This window comes from Dromiciops gliroides, chromosome 3 (genome assembly GCF_019393635.1).
Source record: "Dromiciops gliroides isolate mDroGli1 chromosome 3, mDroGli1.pri, whole genome shotgun sequence".
NCBI classification, from domain to species: domain Eukaryota; kingdom Metazoa; phylum Chordata; class Mammalia; order Microbiotheria; family Microbiotheriidae; genus Dromiciops; species Dromiciops gliroides.
In genome coordinates, this window is record NC_057863.1 from 647,338,009 (window position 1) to 647,360,186 (window position 22,178).

The following is a 22,178-nucleotide window of genomic DNA, read 5'->3' on the forward strand; positions in this document are numbered from 1 at the left end:
AGAGGGGAAATAGAAGGAGGGGGAGGGGAAAGAGGGCAGGGAGAGGGTTTGGAAAGGAGGGGGGAAGGGGAGGAGAAATAAGGGCAGGGGGCGAGTTTCTCCCCAGGCCCATGGAGGTGGATGAGGGGCGACGCTCCCCTTCCAGGCTGCTGGGGTCAATAGGTCATTCGGCCTTTAAAGACGAAATTCGCTGATTAATCAGCACTAATTGAAAGACGTGACGTCACAGCCAAGATTCGTGACATCACATTGGTCGGCCCGCCTAGAGAAGGAACCTGCGAGTATTCCCCCGCCTCCGCTGGGAATAAGGCTCATTTACATGCTGATGAGGGAAAAGGCCCGCAGCGTCAGGCGGGGCGTGCTGACGCCATCTCGCCCCTCACAGACGGAGAAGCGCGTGCGCACAGGCACCCACCCCGCCCACGGTTAACCGGCTACGCCAGTGACGCGCGCGTGCGCCGAGGGCTCACGCCCCGCTGTCCCCGACCTGGCCGTGACGCACGGGCGGCCGCCAAGATGGTGGTGGGCGCGTTCCCCATGGCGAAGCTGCTGTACCTGGGCGTGCGGCAGATCAGCAAGCCACTGGCCCAAAGGATTAAGGAGGGGGCGCGCCGGAGCCACTTCTTCCGGACCTACATCTGCCTGCCACCCGCCCAGCGTAAGCCGGACCCCCAGAATCCCCCCCGTTCCCCGCGATGGTCCTTTCCGGACCTCGAGCCCCGCCCCCTACCCTCCTCCCCCTCCGACCTGAATGGCCAATCGCGACGCGGCGCGCGACCCGCCCTGGCCAATCAGGAGAGACCATGGCGCTCCGGAAAGGAGGGTCTGTTTCTGTTCCCTCCCTCTCCTCTACGGACGGCCAGCGCCGTTTGCTTTCCGTACCGGCCAATGGCTGGAGGCCTCTGCGCTCCGACTTGCCCTTTCTTCCTCTCTCGAACGCCCTCGTGGAGGCACGGCGGGCCAATGGGGGAATCGCACTGCCGGGACGTACGGCGACGCTAGCCAATGCAGAGGATAGAAGGGCGGGCCGGGCCGGTCAAGTTTGACTTTGAGCCGGAGGAAAGACAGAGGCGGGGCGGGGCCGCCGGGTTAGTGGGACCTCGGAGTGGGGAGGGGAGGATTTCTCGGGGCTCCGCGTTCCTGTCCGCAGGGGCCACTCACTTCTGTTGGGTCAGTTTCACCACTCCCACTAGATGCTTGTTAAGCGCTTTGTGATTCATCTGGAGCGAGCCTGGACTCCAATCCCACCCCTGCTCCTTAGGTGCTGTGCGACCCTGGTGAAGTAGCTGCCCCTCTCTGATCCCCGTCTTCATTTCTGAAACTGGCCTAGGATGTCCTGTAGCCGGGAGCTATTGAGAGAAAGTAGATCCTTAAGTACTTTATAGACCACGGCGAGGGATTGAGCCAAACATCTAGTGTCCTTTTCCTAGGGGCCAAGGGGCAGGTATAGCCAGCGTTTATAGGGAGTTTAAACTTTGCAGTTTTACACATAGGATCTCATTTGAGCCTCACAACAACCCTGAGCGGGAGGGGGGTGTTAACACCCCCAATTTGCAGACGTGGAAACAGGCCAATTTACTCAGGGCCACCCTGCTAGTGTCTGATGCCCGATTTGAACTCAAGTCTAACCAAGTCCCAGAGTCCCGCATTCTGTTACCCACCAAAAGAGGCTTCAGATGGGCTCCTAGGTCTAAATGAGGTTCCCTCACCCCATCCCACCCCAGTCCTCACTTTGGAACCAGGGAGAGTCCAGATGGACTTCCTACTCCCAGGGCAGTGCCCCAGGACCTCTATATAGGGAGGAGAGAAAAGAGGCTGGCATGAAAAAAACACATTTCTCCTGAGTCTCCCATGGCCGGTCTGTCCCCTGTGGACGCTGGACTCCAGTTTTTGAGGTCTCCTGCTCTAGCACTCTCTGTTCTAAGGTTTCTTTGGGTTCTGTTCGAGCATCCTAGGACCTGACATTACCCTCCAGGGCTTAGCTACCCCGCCTGGCTTGTCATCCTCACTTTGGGGAAGGCCTCCTTTACCCAAGGCATTGATCACAAAGTTCAGCTGAATAGAACAGATCCCTGGGGCTCACCCTAGCAGACCCTTCCAATGGACATTAAACCATGAATGACTCCATCCAGTGGCCCACTTGAAGCCCATCATCGGCCTCTACTTTGCAGGTAGCACTTTTGGGAAAACCAGAACATTAGCCCAGCTCTAGTCCTGAACCCTCTAGGGTCTTTCCCAGACCACTTGGCCATCCCGTCCTTCGGTTTCAGTTCTGGAATTTTCCTGGGAAATAGCTTGTCAAGGGCAGCCTCGTGTCCTCTTGCTGGCCCCTCATTTGTCTTGGGTCTCCTCTGTAGGTGAGCCGTTTTGACCTGACCCTTTCAGTCCAAAGATCAATGTTTCTGGCAGGACAAACAGAAGCACAGTCAGGGCTGATCAGCTCTTCTGTTTAGGCTCATCAGCATTCTCTGTGCCCCCAGGCACTGCTTCTTTCCTTTTTTATCCTCTTTTCCCCAAAATAGATTTCTAAAACCCTTTTTGCTGTCCCTAGCGCTCCTCATAAGCTTCCTGTTATTCTGAGAGTTTAAGTTCCTGGGACTGTGCTCATGGGATTCCATCACAGTTTTCTGTTCATCCAGGTGCCTCGCCTCCATCTTCTGACATTCACATACGTCCCTTTGGACGCCCCCTTCTTCCCTTTGGGATTGTTTCACAGACTCATAAAGCTGGGACAGACCTCCAGGCCCCTGCAGTGCCACTCACATGTAAATGATTTTCTTCTCCTTTTCCATAGAGTATGGCTTGTAGACACTACTGGTGGAGCATCCACCTGTGCTAGCTTCCTGAGATGACTCCCTACTGTGCCTGGCTCTGCCCTCCGGAGATAAGGGGAACCAGGAAAACCCTTCCTGGTAACAGCTCTTCAAATTCTATCTTGTTTTCTTTTAAGCTAAACAGTCTCCACTTCCTTCTCCTTGACCGCGTGTGGCATGATCTCAGGGCTGTCTTCTTTGGGACAGTCTAGCTAGTCAGTGTCTTTTTCTAAGTGGACCCCCAACCCCCACCCCAATGGTGCACAGTAGTCCAGCAGTAGCCCTGGGCCCTCTGAATGCCAGCTAAAGTTGTATATCAGTGGTTTTTTGGTTTTGTGTTTTTTTGCAGGGGAATGAGGGTTAAGTGACTTGCCCAGGGTCACACAGCTAGTGTCAAGTGTCTGAGCCAGAATTTGCACTCCGTTCCTCCTGAATCCAGGGCCTGTGCTCTGTCCACGGCACCACCTAGCTGCCCCGTATTGTGGCAAGTGCGTGTTGTGGGAAGTCAGGACATAGCATCCACTCATGGGGGTTTACTCCTCCAAAACTGAATTTGGGCAGGCCTCCCTGACAGGATTTTGTAGAAAGGGAGGGTGAATCCTTTTCAAAGCCTTTTTGGTGACATCTAGAATCTGTATCTGCTCATCCCCAACATGCCCCAATAGAGAGGACCCTGTTATCCTTGCATTCAAAGTTAGAATAGTCACTTTTCTACCAAGATTCCTATTCTTTCATCAAAGCAACCATTTCTTCTTTGCTGGTGACACATGAGTTCAGATCAGCATATCCTGTCATGGCTTCCTCTACTTTTGGAAGGCTGAAATGATCTAGTCTTCAGTCATTTCAGTCGTGTCTTTTGGACCCTGTTTGGAGTTTTCTTGGCAAAGATTTGCCATTTCCTTCTCCAGATTCTTTTACAGATAAGGAAACTGAGGCAAACAGGGTCCAATGACTTGCCCAGGGTCACACAGCTAGTAAATGTCTGAGGCTGGATTTGAACTCAGGAAGATGAGTCAGCCTCCAGGCCTGGCCCTGTGTGCACTATCACACCACTTTGCCACTCCCTTCTTTCCCAAATGCCTTATTTTGGGGCGGCTGGGTTTATCTTCATCCAGATGTTTCCTACCACCCTGCTACCTCATTGTTCTTGTGTGGATATAGCCTCCTGATATCCAGCAGTCGTCCTCTACCACAACCTCTCTAATGGGACAAGATAGGGATCAGCAGATACAGACTCTAGATGTCACCAAAAAGGCTTTGAAAGGATTCACCCTGCCCATCTACAAAATCCTGTCAGGGAGGCTTGTCCAAATTCAGTTTTGGAGGTGAAGTAAATCCCCAGCAACCTCACTCTTCCCTTTCACCAGTCCAGTGCGGGGTCCCTTCCCAGCAAGGGTGCCTCAGTGGTACCTCTCTCAACTTTCTGTCCTTGCTTTTAGACTCCTGATTCCTCCTGCCCCTGTGTTGTATGCCCCTGTGTGGTAGACCTCCTGAGGGCCTGAGTTCCATTGCAGGCTGCCTTTCTTGGATCTTTGTGCCCTGGGAATTCTGGGGCGTCTCTTTGGAGCATTTCTCTTCTTACATCTTATGACCTCCTGATGCCAGGGCTTCTTAACTTCTGCTGTGTCATGGGTCCCTTGGAAGTCAGTCCTGGGGACTTAGGGACCCTTTCTCCAAATAAAGGTTTTAAATGCATAAAATAGAGTAGGCAAGATTACAGAGGGAACCGATTCTGGCGAAATACATTTCTCCAAATTTCCCCTGAAGTTGCTCTGCATTCTTCTTGACAGTCGGTGGAGCCCAGGCTGAGTACCTCTGCTTTCTAGGGTTCAGCATGATAGCCCTCCAGAAGTCATGTTCTTCCCCCCGGCCCTGCCCCCCAACCTCCTTCCGCTTTAGAATTATCTGTCCGGTCCACTTTACCAGAGAGGAAATTGAGGTCTCTTCAGAGGGGGAGTGACTTGGCCTGGGTCACCTAGCAGACCGGGCCCTTAGCGGCCACCGAAACTGAGCCCCAGAGAGGGAAAGGAGCTGGTCTGCTCTCTTGGAGGTGGTCAGCGCCTTTTCCGGCCCTAGCTCCCACCTCTGGCCTCACCACAGCCCTCCCTCGTCTCTGCAGTGTACCACTGGGTGGAGATGCGGACAAAGATGCGGATCCTGGGCTTCCGAGGAACCACAATTAAACCCCTGAACGAGGAGGCTGCCGCAGAACTCGGGGCCGAGTTGCTGGGAGAGGCCACCATCTTCCTGATAGGCGGCAGCTGCCTGGTTTTGGAGTACTTCCGGCACTCTGCCCAGACCCGGCGCAAGGAGGAGGAGCAACAGGCGGTCTTGGAATCCTATCAGCACGAGCTGAACATCCTCACCTTGACTGTGGAAACGCTGCAGACTCAGCAGCAAGAGGTCTTCCGGCACATGGGCACCATTGACGGGCTACAGGCCCAGGTCAAAGAGCTCAAGGAACTGCTTGAAAAAAAGGAGAAATAGGGGCCGGTTCCCATGGATGCTGCCCATCTGCCCTCTGCACACTGCCCCCTATTGGCGACACGGTCTTTGGGGCCCCTGGAATGGGATCTCTGCCAAGGCCTTCTCCTACATCCGCACCCAGGGTGTCTCATTGGACCGAGCTACCTCTGGAGCATCGGATGGTCCTGTGGGACATTTTGCACTCCCTCCCCCATCCCCCGTGATCTGTTTGTTTCTTCTTAGGGATTGGCCATACCGTCCACTTGTGTTCCATTGTCAGCCCCCAGGGAGTAAAGAGTTGGCGAGTATGCTGACATCCTGTGGTCCTGTCACCGCCTACCCACTCACCCTTCCCCCAGCTCTGCAGACCCATCCCCTTATAGCAGGCCCTGCTGGCTTTCCTTTCCTTTCCCTGGTGCATCATAGGAAGAATCTTCCACTCCAGCCAGGTGGAATACTCTCATTGGACCTGCCCCCTTCATATCCCTGACCTTTGGACCCATCCAGCCTGATGTTTCTACTCCCTTACTCCCTTCTTTGGTCCCTGGAGAACTCCTGTTTTGGGGGGTATCTCAGTGGTGATCTCTTTTCCCAGAAGGATCCCACTGGCCACGGACCAGCCTTCCTTGGGTTACCTTGATTCTGGGCATGGAATGGTCTCCTGTGCCCTTTTCTCTTGGGTTGGGTTCGGGAATCCATACCCTTCTCAGCACAGGTAGCGACCCTTCCCTCCCCCAGCCTCTACCTCCTCTCCTGGAACCTTCCCCCCTCCCAAGACTCTCCTTCCTAGTCCTATTCCTGTTGCCAAATTCCACCCTTCCCTCCCACAGGCTGAAGTCAGCAGTAACCCACGCCCATGCTAAGTCCCAAATGAAAGGTTCTGACAGAGCCCTACCTTTCTGCTCCCCATCTCCCCTCCCAGGCAGACAGAGCCCCAGCTTTCCTGGCGGGATGACCTACAGGGCTTGTCTCCTTTGCCTTCCCACAGGGGCTTCACTACCTCGTGGCAGCGGCGGAGGCACTGCGGAGGGGCGAGCTCTCCCACCAGAACAGTCCACCTCTTCCCCCCTCACCCCCAATCTGCTGATGGGATGGGAGGGAGGGGGCAGAGGGCAGGGGTCTCCCACATCAGATTATATTTTTTATGACTGTAAATACTTCTCATTAAAGTAGGAGAGGGTCTTGGCCTGGAAATCACTGAGTACACTTCTGGTCTGTTTGGTCTGGGGAAGGCTGGGTGTGGCCTCTTCTAGGAGGTTTGAATGTTTACAATTATTCCAACTGAATGGGACCTTTCAGGTGATTGAGGGAAGACCCCCTCCTCCAACCAGAAGGATAAATTGAGACCCAGTGCGACTTAACCTTGGCCTCAGAGGCTGGAGAAAAGGGGGAATAAACACCTGACCAGGGAAGGTGGGCCCAGTCTGAGGGAGGGGGCCACCTCCCCACCCCTTAAGCCACCAGAGGAAGGAGACAGGGTCTGGCCCTGGGGAACCCACAGTCTGAGGGAGGTAGGGAGAAGGGGAGGTAGAGCCCAGGCTAGGTCAGAACCCTAGCCCAGGGCAGGGGCAGAAAGCAGGTGAGAGGCCAGCCCTGATATCGACCACTAAACACTGCACAGCCAAGAGAGGGTGTTGTGGCAGAAAACAAAACGGGTAGATTTATTCTAACCAAGTTCATTTCAACATGAGGAAGGGGATGAAAGACCATTCCCCCTCCTCCTAGGAGGGGGTTCCGACTCCATTCACTGGCTCCAAAACCCAGCCCTACCCAAATTCAACAACAAAAAATGTTTTTCAAAAAAAGTTACAGTATTTTATAGAATCTTAATTCCTTATAGAAAAAGGGGAAGGAGAATAATTTGAGGGAGAGGGGAGGAGGGAGTTCCCTGCAGTGGGGAGGGGTCCTGGCCCCCTGTACCCCCGGAAGAACCACACTCCCAGAGGACAGTTGGGATTACAGCATCGAAGACTGCCAAGACCCCACCCTTATCAAAACAAATAAAATCCCCCCCTTTCCCTCCCAAACAAATATATATATATATTTTCTTAAAAAAATTGAAGGCTTTTAAGGATTAAAGTGAACATTAGGCCCTCAAAGGGGCTCCAGGAAGAGGAGCAATGATCTCCCCATTTCTCTTCACATCTTGGAACTGATTGATCTGTCCCAAGCAGAGGAAGGAGCCCTAAGGGGCTGAAAGGAGGAATGGACCAGGGGCAGAAGGGGTAGGTAGAGCCCCTGCCTCAAATCTGCATGCCAGGAAGGAGTGGCAGGCCGTGCTGCCCACCTCCTTGGGATCTTGCAAGCGGGCCGTGGTGTTGGGGAGCCTTCTCCGGCCCAGCCCAAAGCTCGAGACAGGAGGGACTGAGAGAGGGCTAGGTTCCTGGGTCCCTCTGCTCACGGAGAACCCCGTTTCCGGAGCTCCTGGACAAAAGCTGGAGGAAAGAACAGGTAGAGGCATTTGAGAGGGGGAGCCTGAGGCCACCTCGGAAGCCCCTCAATCTTACTAACAAGGATGGCCAGGGCACAGCAAATGGCAGGCGCTCCCTATGGCCTCTGACTCCAGTGCTGAGCCCTTAGGACCCCTGACCTCTCCCCTCAGGGCCCCCACTCACCTTCTATGATCTCTTCTTTCACTTTCTGAAGCTCCTTCCTCACCTCCTCCAGCAGTTCCTGTGAGGGATGAAAAGGATACATGAGAGCCGTCCAAAAACCACCCACCCCAACTCTCATTGGCTAGATTCTGCCCTGGGGGGGGTTGCCACACCCTCTAAAGTCCCCACCCTAGAGGCTCTCCCCAAAACAGTGTCAGAGTTGGAGTGCCAGGCCTCCCTGAGGCTCCCTCCCTCCTTCCCTCCTTAGAGGATGCCTCCCCCTGAGCCCCTCCCCCATACCTGTTTGACCCTGTCGAGATCGGACTCCTCGTGGGCACTGGGAGTTGAGGTAGGGGCCTCACAGCTCGTGACTGATGTGGAAGACTTCATCCTGGAAGAGTAAGAGGGATGGCTACAGAAATCGGGTTTTGGAGGATGGCATGACCCACATTATCCCCTCTCTGAAAGTTCATTACTTCAGCCAAATTAATATGATCCATTTAAATCGTTTTGCTTTGTTGAGGGGTGGGGTGGCAGGGCGGGGATGGAGATATTGTCTCTAGACATCTACATCAGAGCACTAAGGGGCCTCCTGATCCAGCCGCTACTTTTTTTTTTTTTAATTTTTTAGTGAGGCAATTGGGGTTAAGTGACTTGCCCAGGGTCACACAGCTAGTAAGTGTTAAGTGTCTGAGGCCAGATTTGAACTCATGTCCTGCTGACTCCAGGGCCGGTGCTCTATCCACTGCGCCACCTAGCCGCCCCCCAGCCGCTACTTCTACAAGGTACGTTTTTAGGTTTGATTTCACCTGTACTCTCACAGTAACCTTAGGCTAGCTGGAGAGAGTGTTGAGACCCTGCCGACCAAGGATTTCTGCTGCTGCTCTGCCCTTCTCTGTACCACCTTGAGCAAGCCACTTACCTTCCCTCTGACTCAGTGCCTTGGGTGATAGAGAAAGGGGCAGAGCCATGTCTTCCTGGCTAATAGGAGAGGCGGGATTGGAACCCAGATTTCTCCTCACAAGGGGGCCCTTTCCCTGGCCTTTGATAGAAACCAGAGAACCCTTCCTTGTACCTCATGGTGAACCAAGCCCCAGAGAGTGACAGGCGCCGGTCAGTCCAAGGGAAGGATTGATCCTGGTGTCTGCTCCCCAAGCGAGGCCCTTCCCGTACTGCCCACCTCCCAGCATGGGGCCCCTAAGCAGTCATGCCCCACCAGTCTGGGGTGAGGTTAGGGTGGAAGTCATGGCCGACTTCAGAAGGCTGTTGGCCATCATTTACTCTGTGCTTCCCTCTCACAGATAAGAACACGGAGACTCACAGAAGGCCAGGGTCTGTGGCTGATTCAAAGCTAGACTAAGTCACGCCTTCTAGGAGGGACCCTAAAATGTGGATGGGCAGAACCTCAGAGATGATCATGTCCAACTCCTTCCTGTCACTGAAACCCAAGCGGGGCAAGGACTGTTCCAAGGTCATCCCTTCCTTCCTACTTGCTTACCGCCACCCCCACCTCCCAGGTAGTTTTTACTCACCTGGGTAGGGTTGTGCTGTTTTTTTTTCCCATGGTCTCCGAACAGGCTCTGGAGGGGAAGGGGAAGGAAAGAGGAACATGAAGGTTGGGGCCTGGCAGGTACCTTAGAGGAAGGGAGGGCCTTCCCCTCTCCCCCAAAGGCAGATGGCTCAGAAGAGTAAGGAAGACTTCCTCCCACCAGGTGAGCTCACCATTCTGCGTGGGAATTCTTGTTTCAGCTTCTTCCTGCTGGGGAAGAAAGGAAGGAAGGAAGGGCTTCAGGTCTCCCTACCTCCCAAAGAATCAGGGCTGGGAAAGGCTGACGGATGCCCCCCTCCTCCCCCTCCCTTCCCTTTGGCAGTGAGGGGACAGTTGGAAGTAGAGATTCAGATTCGGGGAGACCCTGGGAGGGAGGGAAGAGGGGGACCCCTGGCTCCCCACTCACATTGGCAGGCTCGTCCTTGGCTGGGGCCTTCTCCCCAATCATTGTCGCTTTCCTCCTGTGGATTATGAGGGGGGAGGGTGGGTGAGTGGGTCCCGTTCCTGAGGAATCCTAGCACATTTCCCCCTTCCAGGCGCCCCCTCCTTCCTCCTGTAGGCCCCTGATTCACCCCTAACTCACTATGTGGTTCTGAGCCCGTCTCCCCCTGCCATTCTCAGACAAGGCACTGGGACCAATGATCTCTAAGGTTTACTTCTATCGGTTTAAGGCCTCCTTCAGCTTTATGGGGGGTTGAGGTTTGGTGGAATGTTGAGCTGGGAACCAGAATTGTCCCTTCTCAGCCTCCTTCCCACCCACAATAACCCAGGACATAGTAGGCACTCAAGAAATATTAGAGAACAGCAGCAGCGGCCTCGGTATCCCCCACCATGGTCACAGGGCCCCCCGGGGAAGAAACACGGCTGGGGGTTCGGGGTGGGTGACTGGGGCCACAGCCAAGGTCTCACCTCCGAGCCAGCATAGCGCTCATTTCCTCCATGAGCCCTCCCCCGGTGCTCCGAGTGCTCTCAGCCTTTGGGGCGGGAGGGGGCCCTGAGGACTCATCCTGCAGGGGAAAGGTCGGAGGGCGTGCTGTGAGTGACCCCGGCTTCTCTTTGCTCCTCACACACCTCCCCGCCCCAAGACTGTGCAGTTAAGAGTTGGGACCAGCACTGCTATTCCAACAGTCACACACAATGGCATGTGATTGTGTGGCAGTGATTCTCACAACCCACAAGGTGTCACACAGCCATTGTCATAGCCTGGGTCTCTTGGGGACGTGGTGTCAGCCACCCAGTCACACACCATCAGGTGGTGTTACAGTCTCACAGGCACCCACACAATCTCACCTTGCCGACCTTCCTGAGTTTGGCTCCAGCGATGGCCGCAGCCAGGCCTGGGGCGCCCCCGCCTCCCCCACTGAGGCCTTGGGCAGACGGGAGCGGGGGTGCTGGGGGTGGGCCTCCCACCCCACCTAGGGCCAGAGGCCCTGCTCCTGAGGGGGGCAGCCCAGGGGCCGGGGGTGGGCCAGGGGGAGGAGGGGGTCCTGGAGGGGGTGGGGGCCCCCCAGCTGGGGCAGCAACTGGAGCCCCTGAAACACAGAAACAAAAGGAGTTTGGGGGTTGAGGGAGGGAGCAGAGATGCAGGAGGCAGAAGGGGAACCTCTCAAACTGAGAACAAGGAACCCAGAATGTCAGAGAAGAGGCACCATCCCACCCAAGTCTGTCATTTCACAGAAGGGGAAGTTGAGGCCAAGGCAGCCTCAGGGATTTGCCCGGAGCCAGTGAGAAAAGAGCCACGACAGCAGAGCACGAGGGAGACTTGGTCATCTGAGATGAGGGGGCTTAGAGGAGGGTGGCACTGGCCGAGGGCAGGCGCTTCCGTCCCTCCCTCACCTGCACTGGAGACCCGGCGCTCTCTTTCCACCTGCTCCAGGTGCTCCAGTTGTTGCCTGCAGGAAAGCAGGGAGAGGGTTAGCGGAGAAAGGCATCGGGAGGGGTCACCACCTCACCCCTGTACCCCTGACTTCCACCACAACCTCTTCAAGGCCCAAGAAGGGGCACGGGGTGAGAAGGAGGCCCCCCGAGTCTTCTCCTTACCCCGTCCTGAAGCCGATTACTTCCTCCAGTTAAATCAGGGGGATTAGATGCCCCTACCCCGCCCCGGCAGAGGATCCTGACTGCATCCCTCCCGACCAGGGCCTAGAAGCCATAGGACTCAGAGGCAGGGGAAAAGACAATGGCCAAAGGGATAAGGAAAGATAAAAGGGGAAGGAAACTGGGGCAGGGGCATCACTTACCTCTTCTGCTGCTCCACCTCTTCTGGGGAGGGTCCATTCTGGACAGACCAGGATGCAGGGGGAGGTGGGGGTGGCCCACCTGGATGGGGAGGGGACAACAATCTAAGTCCCTTCCACACACAAGTGGACCCTCCTCCTAGAAAACCCCACCTAGCCACGAGACTCCAGATTACTGGTTCTCTCCTGGCACAACTCGTCCAGCTAAGTCTCTCCCAGGAACTCCAAAGGTCTCCTTCTGGCCCACTAACCCACCTCTCTAGGGTCCTCCATCCCTCCATCTGCCAACACCAGACTCAATAAGGTTTTGGGTTTCTTTGGGGGGGGGGGGCGGGGCAATGAGGGTTAAGTGACTTGCCCAGGGTCACACAGCTAGTAAGTGTCAAGTGTCTGAGGCTAGATTTGAACTCAGGTCCTCCTGAATCTAGGGCCCGTACTTTATCCACTGTACCGCCTAGCTGCCCCTCAATGAGGTTTTAAGACCCATGTCCCTAATACCTCTACATCCTATGCCCGGCACGGAAAAACCAGGCACAGAGATGGGGGAAACACGCGATAGAGAGGAATACAGCCCAAAGGAAGCAACAAGGAGATAGGAGAGCCTAGTTCTCATCTTGCCCTTGCAATCTTGCACAAGCTCCTTCCCACTCTGCGCCCTTTCCTCTTCCGTAAGCTGCTGGGACTTTACAGATATGGCCTCGAAGGCCCCACCTAGGAATGATTCCATAGCCCAGTATCCCCCCTGACCACAGGCTGCCCATACTAGGCCCATCTGATGGCTGTCTGGCCCTCCCTGCCCCATCCCCTCTGGATAAGGCCTTTCTGGAACTTTTAGGGCCTAGAACCTCCAAACTGGTCATTAACATTCTAGAACGGGCCAGCTGCAGAGTTCCAAGGACCTCCTCTTACCCCCTTCCAAGGCCTCCAGGGCTTCGGCCATCCCTGCCGCAAACTGAGCTGCATCTTCCTTGCTGCCAAAGTTGAGGCCCCAGACCTGGCGGGCATCCCGCCACTGATGGAAATTGGGTGTGGCCTGGTTGTACTTGACACCCCGGACAATGGCACAGTTAATAACAACCTGGTGGGGAATGGAGTCAGTTAAGGGGAGACCTAGCTGCTCCCCGAGGGGAGCCCCAATTCTCCAAAGCCCAGCTCCCCAGTGGAGGAAGTCGGGGTACGGGGAGGCCCTGCAGGGCCCAGGAGGTCACCTGCTGATCTGGCTGCATCTTTCGGCCCACAACGCGGAAGGCATTGGTGCTGGGATTGTGGTAGATCTGGACTCTGCTGAAGGCCTGGGGTCCTGTCCCGGCCGGTAACCACTTTTTGTTGATGTCATCATAAACCATGACTGTGGCCCGGCTAGAGCAGAGCAGGTTCTCACTGAGGGGAAGAGGGAAGAGATTCACTGGTCATTTTACAGAAGTCCCAGCATTTTCTCCCAATGGGTGCCCAGGGCTAGGGACCAGAGCCTGGAGGAGAAAACCAGGGAGGCTGAGCCCTCCTGAGCCTGAGTCCCCGTCTAAGCAACGAGGGGACAGTCTAGAGATCTCTGCGCACTCCCGAGACCCCTCCCATCCCATGAGAGGTGAGTCAAGATCGCCTTGATGTTCTGTGCCTCCTAGGGCATTCGCTTCATTTCTTTGGGCCTCTGGCTATCGCTGAGTCCATTAGCCGTGCCTAACTCTTCCCCACCCCATTTGGGGTTCTCTTGGCAAAGACACTGATGTGGGCCTCCTTTTCTCCAAGTTGTACAACATGCAGGGTTGGTTGGGACAATCAGAGATCCCTTCCAGACTTGTAAAACATCCTCTGCCCCATGCTCCAAATATATCCCAAAGGAGGGACTCAGACACAGAGACTTAGGGCTAGGACTTTGTTCCCAGCCCCAAAGTCATCCAGGTAAGAGATACGGCCCCCCCACATCACAAAAACAAACTACAATTCCCAGAATTCCGTGGGACCCTCCTTTCCCACAGGTCATCATGGGAGAGATCTTCTCTTGACTTAAAGGGACTGATGTCTCTAATACCACCCTGCTATCTGCCTCATCCCCCATAATATGGGGAAGTAGGGAGGCAAGAAGAGTTCCGGAGGGAGAGTGATACTGATCTGGGGTGTGTGGGGAGGTGGGGGGAGAACTCTGAGGCTCACCTTTCTGTGTGGTATAGAAGGGGAAGACAGATGTGGGGCATAAACAGAATCGTATTTAGTTATAAGGAACCTCTGAGGAGGAAACTGAGCCCCAGGTAGATGTAATAGCAGGTATTTAAATGTCAGCACTGGAATTCGAAGCAGCGTCTGCCACTCTGCCCATGAGAAGTCCATCCTTTCTACCCAGCACACAGCCACACAGAGACTGGGTTCTCTCCCTGTGGTCACTCGGAGCTGCCCTCAGTGCCCCCATCCATTCTACGAGCCCTGAAGAGGAGGGGGGATAGAAAGGATACCTCCCAAAGAAGTCGAGCCCACCCAGAGTCCCAGGGTCAGAGTCTGGTGCCCGGAGGCTTTGAAAAGAACGTCAAAGGGAGTAGGGCCCCAGGGCTCCAGATTTGTAATTGTATGCCAGGTGCTTCCCACACAGGTGAGGCCTGAAGGAAGGTAGATCCGCCCCCACCAGAAAGCAGTCCAGCTTGCAGTCAGGAACCTTGGTGGGGCCCGAGGGGTTTGCCCTTGCCCCCACCCCCACCCCCAGTGCCAGGGCCAGCTCAGAAAGGGTTGAGCCGAGGGTAGGGCCTGGCAGGCTGCCCACACCTGGAGCCCACGCCCACTGCCTGCTGGGGTAAAGGCAGGTCCTAGCATAGTGCAGGCACCACCCTGCTCTCTGCCCTTCGCTCCTTTTTCCTCAATGGGAGGAGGGGTACACACGCTGGAGCCCCACCCTGTTCCAGCTTCAGCCCCAGGATTCCTAGCGGGGTTTAAGTTCCTTCCCAGTTGATTTTCTCAATTCAGAGTTGCCTCCCATCTCTGACACTGTGTTCTAAGCTGCCTTTCAGTCTTGGCATAGTGTGTTCTAAAGTCCCTCTCGACCCTGACATTCCATGCTCTAAAGTCCTTTCTTTTTTTTGGTGAGGCAAATGGGGTTAAGTGACTTGCCTAGGGTCACACAGCTAGTACGTGTTAAGTGTCTGAGGCCCAATTTGAACTCAGATCCTCCTGACTCCAGGGCCGGTGCTTTATCCTCTAAGGTCCTTTCTAACCCTGACATTCCATGTTCTAAGGTCCCTTCTAACCCTGACATTCTATGTTCTATGGTCGCTCCCACTTCTGACATTGAATGTTCTAGAGTACCTCTCAACCCTGGCCTCTCCCAGCTCTGACATTCTATGGCACACGTTTCTTGAGCATTTTAAGGTTTACAAAGCACTTTGTTCAGCAAGTCCCAGGTGAGGCATGTAGCATCAGTCTCATTAGCCCCCTTTTACAAGTGAGGAAGGGGAGATCTCCAGAGTTGTATACCGCCTGTCAAACCAACAATGGTGGTGGTTCAGGTCTTCAAAGCTGGACGGCATCTCAGGGATCCAACCCTTCCTTTATGAGGGGGACACTGAAGTCCAGGGAAGGGCAGCTTAGCCAAAGTCATCCGGTAAGTCAGGGCAGAAATCAAGTACTTGAACTGACTCCAAGATAAAGTGCTTTCCATTAGACCTTGGTTCCAATGCATCAAGAAATCCCTCTGATCCATCCCTCTCTTCCCACTGCCAGCCCCTTCATTCCCCATCACCCTCAAAACAAATGGAAGAGTGTCCTAGCCGTTCCTTGCTTCCACTCTCTTCCCGTGAATTCCTCCTCAGAACGAAGGCCTAGTCTTTTCTTAAGCCTTCGACTGGCTCTTGTTATTCCTGTGCTTGAAAATCTTTGGTCTGTGGCGTCGAGTTCAGGCTCCAATGACTGGCATTGGAAGCTCTCCAGCCTCTGGCACTCCCCTCCCTTCCCAGTCCCATCTCATATTACTTCCCCCTATGCGCTCCATAGAGGGTCATATTGATCTCCTCGGCCGAGGAGCACACCCTCTGCTCTCCTAGAGTCCTCAGGCCCTTCTCCATGCCAGAAATGCCTGCCCTCAACCTTTACACCCCAGCTCAGAAGGCATTTCCTCCATTTTTCCTCATCCCCCTGGGTTGGTAATGATCTTCCCCCTCAAGCCTCACATAGCCCCCCCATCTCTTTTCTTTCTAATATATTTACCATATCATATCGTCTGCTATGTTATCTGTTACCCCAACAGACTACAAGCTCTACTGGGGAAGGGAGCAGGGATCATCTAAACTCTGTATGTCTTCCACAGCCAAGCAGAGGGCACTATTCATGTGGAACATTTAATAAATGTTTGTAGAATGAAAGAGCTGGGTGTTGAGAGATCTGGGTTCTAATCCTAGATTTCCAGGACTCACTGTGTGAGTCTCTCTGGACCTCAGTTTCACCATCTGTACAAGGAGGTTAGGTTTAAAATCCAATTTTTTGGGGGGGTGGGGCAGGCAATGAGGGTTAAGCGACTTGCCTAGGGTCACACAGCTAGTGTCAAGTGCCTGAGGCTGGATTTGAACTCAGGTCCTCCTGAATCCAGGGCCTGTGCTTATCCACTGTGCCACCTAGCTGCCCCCTAAAATCCAATTGAAAAGACATTGAGCCTGTCCCCTTCATTTTACAGGTGATAATTCTAAGACCCAGAGAGATGAGATGACTTGGGACAGATTACACAGGCGGATTTGAACCTAGGTCCTTTGATTCCAGATACACACCTCTGTACAATGCTACTTCCCTGAGACTTACTAGTTTTTGAAAAATCTAGGAGAACTAGACAACCTCAGCCACCAATTTTTCACCTGTAAGATGACAGAGTTGAACCAGATGAACCCACTGGTCCTGGCTCTCGAATCTAGAACTGTCTTTGGGCTGTCTGTCTCTCTTTCTCACCCTCCTCTTTCTCTCCTTTCTTCTTTGTCTCTCTCATCCCATTCTTCCTTTTCTATCTCTGTCTCCCTCCTTTTCTATCCCTTCTTCCTTCTGTCTCTCTATCTCTGTCATACACACAGACACAGACACACACAGACACACACACACACACACAGACACACACACACACACACACACACACTTCCCACAGCTCAGAGTAGCAAAACGGACACATAACTGGCTTTGGAGTTTGGAGTCTGAAGAGCTGGCTGGATTCTGATGACTACAATGTGACCCCAGGTAAGGTCACTGAACCCCTCTGGGCCTCAGTTTCCCCATCCTCCATAAAAAATAAGGCCGTTAGCCTGCTTGGCCTTTGAGATTCCTTCCAGCTCTAGGACAATGCTTTGTCCCCTCATTCTAACCTCCTTCCCATCTGGAGGTGGAAGTGTCCAAGCAGAAAGTGGCTGATCCCCTGGGCAGATTATGTTGGAGATAGAATTCCTATAAGAGGAACAAGTTTGAACTAGATAGGCTCTGAGATGCTAAGAATTAGAATCCTCCATTCAGTGACCGGAGGCCACCTACATCAGAGCATGCTCAAAGATGAGGAAATTCCCCAGTGCCTGCAACCCCTTCTCCTCTGTAAGTGCCCTGGGAGCTTCAGCCTGTGACCTCCCTGAACCCAGCCAATAGGCTCTCAAACTTGTGCTCACGGAGAAGCAAACCTTGTGACTTTCCATCTGTTACCATCCCCCTCAAATATCCCCCAGGAAGTTGGAGGCCCTAAACCCCGCCCAGTTTCTCGAGGTAAGAGCAGCTACAGTTTCCCCAGGACTCTGTTTTTAACTAGGTGCTTTCCTCACTGGGACCCCGGAAAAGCTGGTGGTCTGAGGATTGACTATCCTGGTTTTGCAGATGAGAAAACTGAGACCCAGTCAGGTTAAACCATTTTGTCCAAGGTCCTGGGCTGTGGTAGCTGGGATTCCAGCCCATGTCTATCAAATGCAAGTTCCAAAGCCAGTGTCCTTTCCCCTTCTACTGAAGTTAGAAGGAGCCTTGAATCTCTGGAAGACCTTAGGGAGTCCATGGATAAAATGTCTCTGTATCACAGCATCACAGGCTCTAAAGCTCTAAGGAAGTTTAGAGGTCATTGCAGCCAATCCCCTCTTTACAGATGCCAGGAACTAAGAAACAGAGAGGTTCCATGATTTGCATCAGGGGCAGATGTCCTAATCTGTCTGTATGTCCTGGGCTCCTTCACACCAAGCTGCCTCTCCCTAATCCTCATTATTTTAGGTTTAAGCTTCCTCTCTGCTTCTGGCTCCCTATGTGGCTCTGGGCAAGTCCCGGACCTCAGTTTCCACATCTGTAAAATGGTGTTGAGGCAGGTCGGCATTCTGTTATTCTGAGCAATACCTTCATTTTCAGGCCATGGCTTGAGGGGAGGGGGAAGGGGGAGGGCAGGATGGAAGGGGGAGGGCAGCCTCAGCCCTAGCCCTAGCCTTTTACGGTCTCCAGGAGCTGGGGGGGGGGGAGGGGAGGCGGGGACTCGGACATCCGCCTTCTCCTCAACCCTCCCCACCTCCCCAGTACCAGGGACCGGAAAAGGGGGGAGGAGGAGGGACCTGGGGCAGGAGGTAGGGCGGGGAATGGAAAGGGGAGGGGTCCCGAGCTCCTCCCCTGACTCCAATGAGGGAAGGAAGGCTGGATGGAGACTTATAAGGAACCAGGACCGAACTCTAAAAGGGGGAGGGGGGGAAGGGGAAATGTTTCTGTCTCACTGATACAGGGAGGGGGAGCTGCCCAGCCCGGTTCTCCCGGATCCTGGCCAGTTAGAGACGTCAATCTAGTCCACAGCCTCCCAGGGGGCATTCTGAATCCCCTTAGAATCTCACAGAGAGTTAGCTACCGAGGCCCCCAAGGTCTTAACCCCCAACTTTTTCTCGGCATCTCCTCCCCCGTCCCCCCCACCCCCCCGTATCTGCAAGTTGGGGCAAGGGATGTGGAAGTGATTAGACCTTTAGAATGATTCGAATCTTAGAACCACAGAACGTTAGACAACTAGAACGAACGGAAAGGCAGGTTGATAGAATGTGACTACTAGAACTCTTCAGCTTCTCCTACCGCTGATCCCCCCAAATCCCCACACCCCATCTGAACCCCTCTCCCTTTCAACCCCTCTACCCCGGAAAGTGGTGAAACTGAAGGAAATTGGTATCATAGTCAAACTTTCCCACTACCCCACACATACTTCCGGCCACAGCTGGGGGGGTGGGGAATGGGAGGGAGGAAATTCCCTACTACCCCCCCCCCAGGCTCCAGATTAACCCCACAGCCCCAGGAAATTAACAGGGGTTTAATGAATTAAATTGCTGCAGAATTGGTGTGGGACTGTGGCCTGGCAGGGGTTAAAGCCACTCGGAGTTAAATTTTAGGGTTCGAACCCCAGTGCCGGTGCGGGGGTGGGGATGGTGGTGGTGGTGGTGGTGGTGGGGTCCGGAAACCCCTGGGCTGGGAGGAAAAGCGTTAGCTTTGTAGCAATGGGCCCCAGGGGATCAGAAAAGGACCCGCAGCTCAAAGCCACTTCTCTCTCTAGCTCAGGTTATCTCTTCTCCAGAATCCAGGAGGGTGGCCCCTCCCATAGGCAAGACTTGGAAGTCGAGAGGTCTCTTTTGCGAGGGGCCTGACACTATATTTTCCCTCTCACACATAATACACCTATAAAAACCCTGAACATCTAGGTCCTGCGCAGGTGAGCAGCTTCCCTCCCCACCAGGTGTACTCTCCCTTCCCTCTTCACTCACCCCCCCCCCATCCTGGGTTAAGGATCCCTCCCTCTAGGACAGGTGAGTCTCAGGAGACAAAAGCCGACCCTGCCCCTCCTCCATCCCTCCAGCTGTTGGTTTCCTTCCCGGGGGGAACTGGGGGAGGGGTCAAGGGTGGGGACTCAAAAGGCTGGCTACCCCACCGGATAATCTCCCCAACGCCCCCATCCCTCTAGATATAGCGGGAGGGGGATGTAAACAAGAGAGAGCCATCCTCCCTCCGGGAAACTCAGGTGTGTGTTGGGGGGAGGGGAGTCGGGGGTGGAGACAGGGAATGCTCACCCCAGTTCTGAGGGTGTAGACAGATCTGAGCCTTTACCAAACAGTAGAGACAGCTAAGAAAAAGCTTCAATAGTCCTGATGTCAGGACTCAAGGATCGCACCCCACAAAAGTTGGGGCTCAGCGTTCCTGGGGGCAGGGCAGACTGTCCAGTGCATAGATAGGGACTCTTTCACAAAAATGAGAAGGACGCTAAGGCGTGCTAGGATTTGGTCTCTAAAGGCCAAAGGGGCTAGTTACACCTCTCATCCTTCCCTGCCCTCAGAGCACTTACTTCCCATAGTCTCACAAGCAAAGGTGAGGTTTGGAATTCCCACAATGGGATGGAGGTGGGAAAAGAGGTTGGTCAGAGACTGACCGGGGTAGACTCTAAGAATGGGGGTGGGGGCGCGGGAAGAGAGCATCATTCACCGGCCAAGTTGGGGGGGGCACAAGGTGTCAGCTTCCTTCTTAAGGGTGCCAAGACAAAACTCGCTCCCCCTCAAAAACCAAAACCAAACCCACTGTTTAGTAACGGATCTCGGAACTCCTGGAAACAGGACAGTGGAAGAAACAATCGGAACCTCACAGAAGACTCCTGGAAGGGGAAGGGGCAACGATCCGGCCATCATCCTTCCTTTTCACTAGGGGTCCCTGGACACCACACCCCTCTCCCCTCCCCCGCCCAGTCTCGAGAACTATACGGTCGGGGGAGTCCTTTCAAAAGTTGCGGAGGATTGGTTAAAGGGGATCCCAAAAAATACTTCCCGCAGCGAAGGGGAAAGGGGGTCCGCCCCTCGCCTCCCCTTCCCTTCCTTTCCCAGAGACCTGGGTTCCCACAACCCTCTTTCCCCCTCCCCGTAACCCGCCACAGGGCTGAGGAGGCGGCCTCCCTGGATCCCGGCTAGGTCCCCAGGCCCAAGGCACCCTCCCCACCAAAGTCTCCCGGCTTCCAGACCCCGCCCTAGTGTCTCTCACCTCATGGCGGGGCGCTCGGGGGGCGGGCTGGGCCGCACTGGGCTCCCGGGCTCCGGGGTACACCCGGAGGCTCCGGGGAAGGGGCAGGGGAGGGGGGGCCCGGAGCTCTGGTCAGATCTGGGGCCGGACCCGCCCCGTGGAGGGCTGCAGCTTCCTCCTCTAGGGGCAGGGGGAGGGGGCAGGGAGGGGGCGGGAACTTGGCGGGGTCCCGCCCCCTTCTTAGTTGGGGGTGCTCGGGCCCTCCCCCTGCCCCCGCCCCCCGCCTTGGGCTCCCCCTCCCGGTCTGAGCGCCTGCCGGGCCCGCGCAGCCGCCGCCGCCGCAGCTGGCGGCGGCTCGAACGTTACTCTTTCCCTCCTGTGGTTACATTTCGTTCCAAGATTCCAACCTGCTTCCTTAACCAGACCCCTATTCCCGCCCCCCCCGCCCCCCCCCGCCCCCCGGCACGGTCGGGGCGCCCACAATGCCCCGCGCCTTAAAGGTTCCGAGCGTCCGGTAGCCGGCCCGCTGCCCCTTGCCCTTCTCCTAGGTGCCCCCCCGCTCCATGCCGGGTATTCTCCCCTCTGCACACTTGTTCCGGGGTGAGGGGCCCCGGGGGACTACGGGGATCAATCAGGTGTAGATAGATCCACTCCTCCCATCCCCCTCCCTCCCCTCCCTTCACCTGACCTGAGCCAGCCCCGCCCCCCCTCCTCAGGGGAAGGTGAGGAGGAGGAAGTAGGTGTGGACCAGGATGACTAAGAGACCGACTGAGACAAGCGAGGGCGGGGAAGGGCGGGACGCCTGGGTTCCATCCTCAGTCCCCTTCCCCCCCCCCCGTGCCTCAGTTTCCCCCTCTACTCCTGCTAAACACATAAACTGCCGGTTAGAAGAGGGATGGGAACTACCGAGTTTGCTTTCATTTTCCTCTGCTCTGGCCTGCTGGGAGTTCCCTGGGGGTTCTTTCTGAGTTCCCCATCTTCATAAAGACTGAGTGCAGAGGACTCTGGGAGAAAAGCCTTAGACTGGGAGTCAGAAGGCTTGAGTTCTAGTTTGGGCTCTACTTCTGGTCCACTATATGACTTCAAGCAATTCCCTGCTCCTCTCTGGGCTTCAGTATCTTCTTTTCGTGTGCAAAATCAGTCAGTCCACAAACATTCATTTAGCACTTACTTCTGCCAGGCACTGAGCCAGTGTTTTTAGCTAGGTGATCTCTAAAGTCGCCCCGCACCCCCTTCCCCACCATGGTCCTTCCAGTTCTACCCTGAGTTCTGAGGTTCACCAGCTCTGTTATTCCATATTAGAACTTTCTTTCCAGTTTTACCGCAAAGTCATGAGAGGGAGAAGTGACCACCCTCCAAGCTCAAGGAAGGAAAACTTCCCTCCAAAAGAGTATATTTTGCCCCAAAGTAATGGTGGCTTCTAGTTCAGAGCCTCCAAGTGAATGACCTCATGTATGAAGTCCCTGACCTCCCCAAACCCTTCTTCCACTACTGGGCTCTCTTCCCCCAGTAACTTAAGAGTGTCCACTGTATATATCCTAAGGATATGTCCATCTCCTATCCCATTGCTCAATCCCTCAAG

At 54.8% G+C, this 22,178-nt stretch overlaps 2 protein-coding genes across 5 annotated transcripts; one reads left to right on the forward strand and one right to left on the reverse strand.

Annotated features, from left to right (window-relative positions):
* Positions 1 to 438: 438 nt before the first annotated feature.
* On the forward strand, positions 439 to 6,463 carry OPA3 (outer mitochondrial membrane lipid metabolism regulator OPA3). Of its 4 annotated transcripts, none has more exons than XM_043998493.1 (3): positions 528 to 658; positions 2,795 to 2,912; positions 4,933 to 6,463. In XM_043998493.1, the coding sequence occupies exons 2-3, from the start codon at positions 2,849 to 2,851 to the stop codon at positions 5,298 to 5,300; spliced, it is 432 nt and encodes a 143-aa protein (XP_043854428.1). In that variant the 5' UTR covers positions 528 to 658; positions 2,795 to 2,848; the 3' UTR covers positions 5,301 to 6,463. The 4 variants fall into 4 exon arrangements, with proteins under 4 accessions (XP_043854426.1, XP_043854428.1, XP_043854427.1 ...); XM_043998492.1 differs by lacking the exon at positions 528 to 658 and adding an exon at positions 1,111 to 1,261; XM_043998494.1 differs by lacking the exon at positions 528 to 658 and adding an exon at positions 1,152 to 1,170.
* A 448-nt stretch (positions 6,464 to 6,911) lies between these two features.
* On the reverse strand, positions 6,912 to 20,930 carry LOC122745389 (vasodilator stimulated phosphoprotein). The gene is given in 14 exon segments (XM_043990643.1): positions 6,912 to 7,714; positions 7,895 to 7,952; positions 8,174 to 8,264; positions 9,406 to 9,428; positions 9,431 to 9,453; positions 9,596 to 9,632; positions 9,829 to 9,883; positions 10,332 to 10,429; positions 10,713 to 10,954; positions 11,259 to 11,314; positions 11,663 to 11,741; positions 12,569 to 12,737; positions 12,868 to 13,039; positions 20,618 to 20,930. Coding segments are annotated over 14 exon segments (1,146 nt in total). The 5' UTR covers positions 20,623 to 20,930; the 3' UTR covers positions 6,912 to 7,676.
* Between the last annotated feature and the right edge of the window lie 1,248 nt (positions 20,931 to 22,178).

Excerpts from the sequence above, each read along its gene's own strand:
- OPA3 (XM_043998491.1), top strand. The coding sequence starts at position 517 with ATGGTGGTGGGCGCGTTCCCCATGGCGAAGCTGCTGTACCTGGGCGTG. Across the intron at positions 659-4,932 it reads CTGCCTGCCACCCGCCCAGC|TGTACCACTGGGTGGAGATG; the intron begins GTAAGCCGGACC and ends TCGTCTCTGCAG.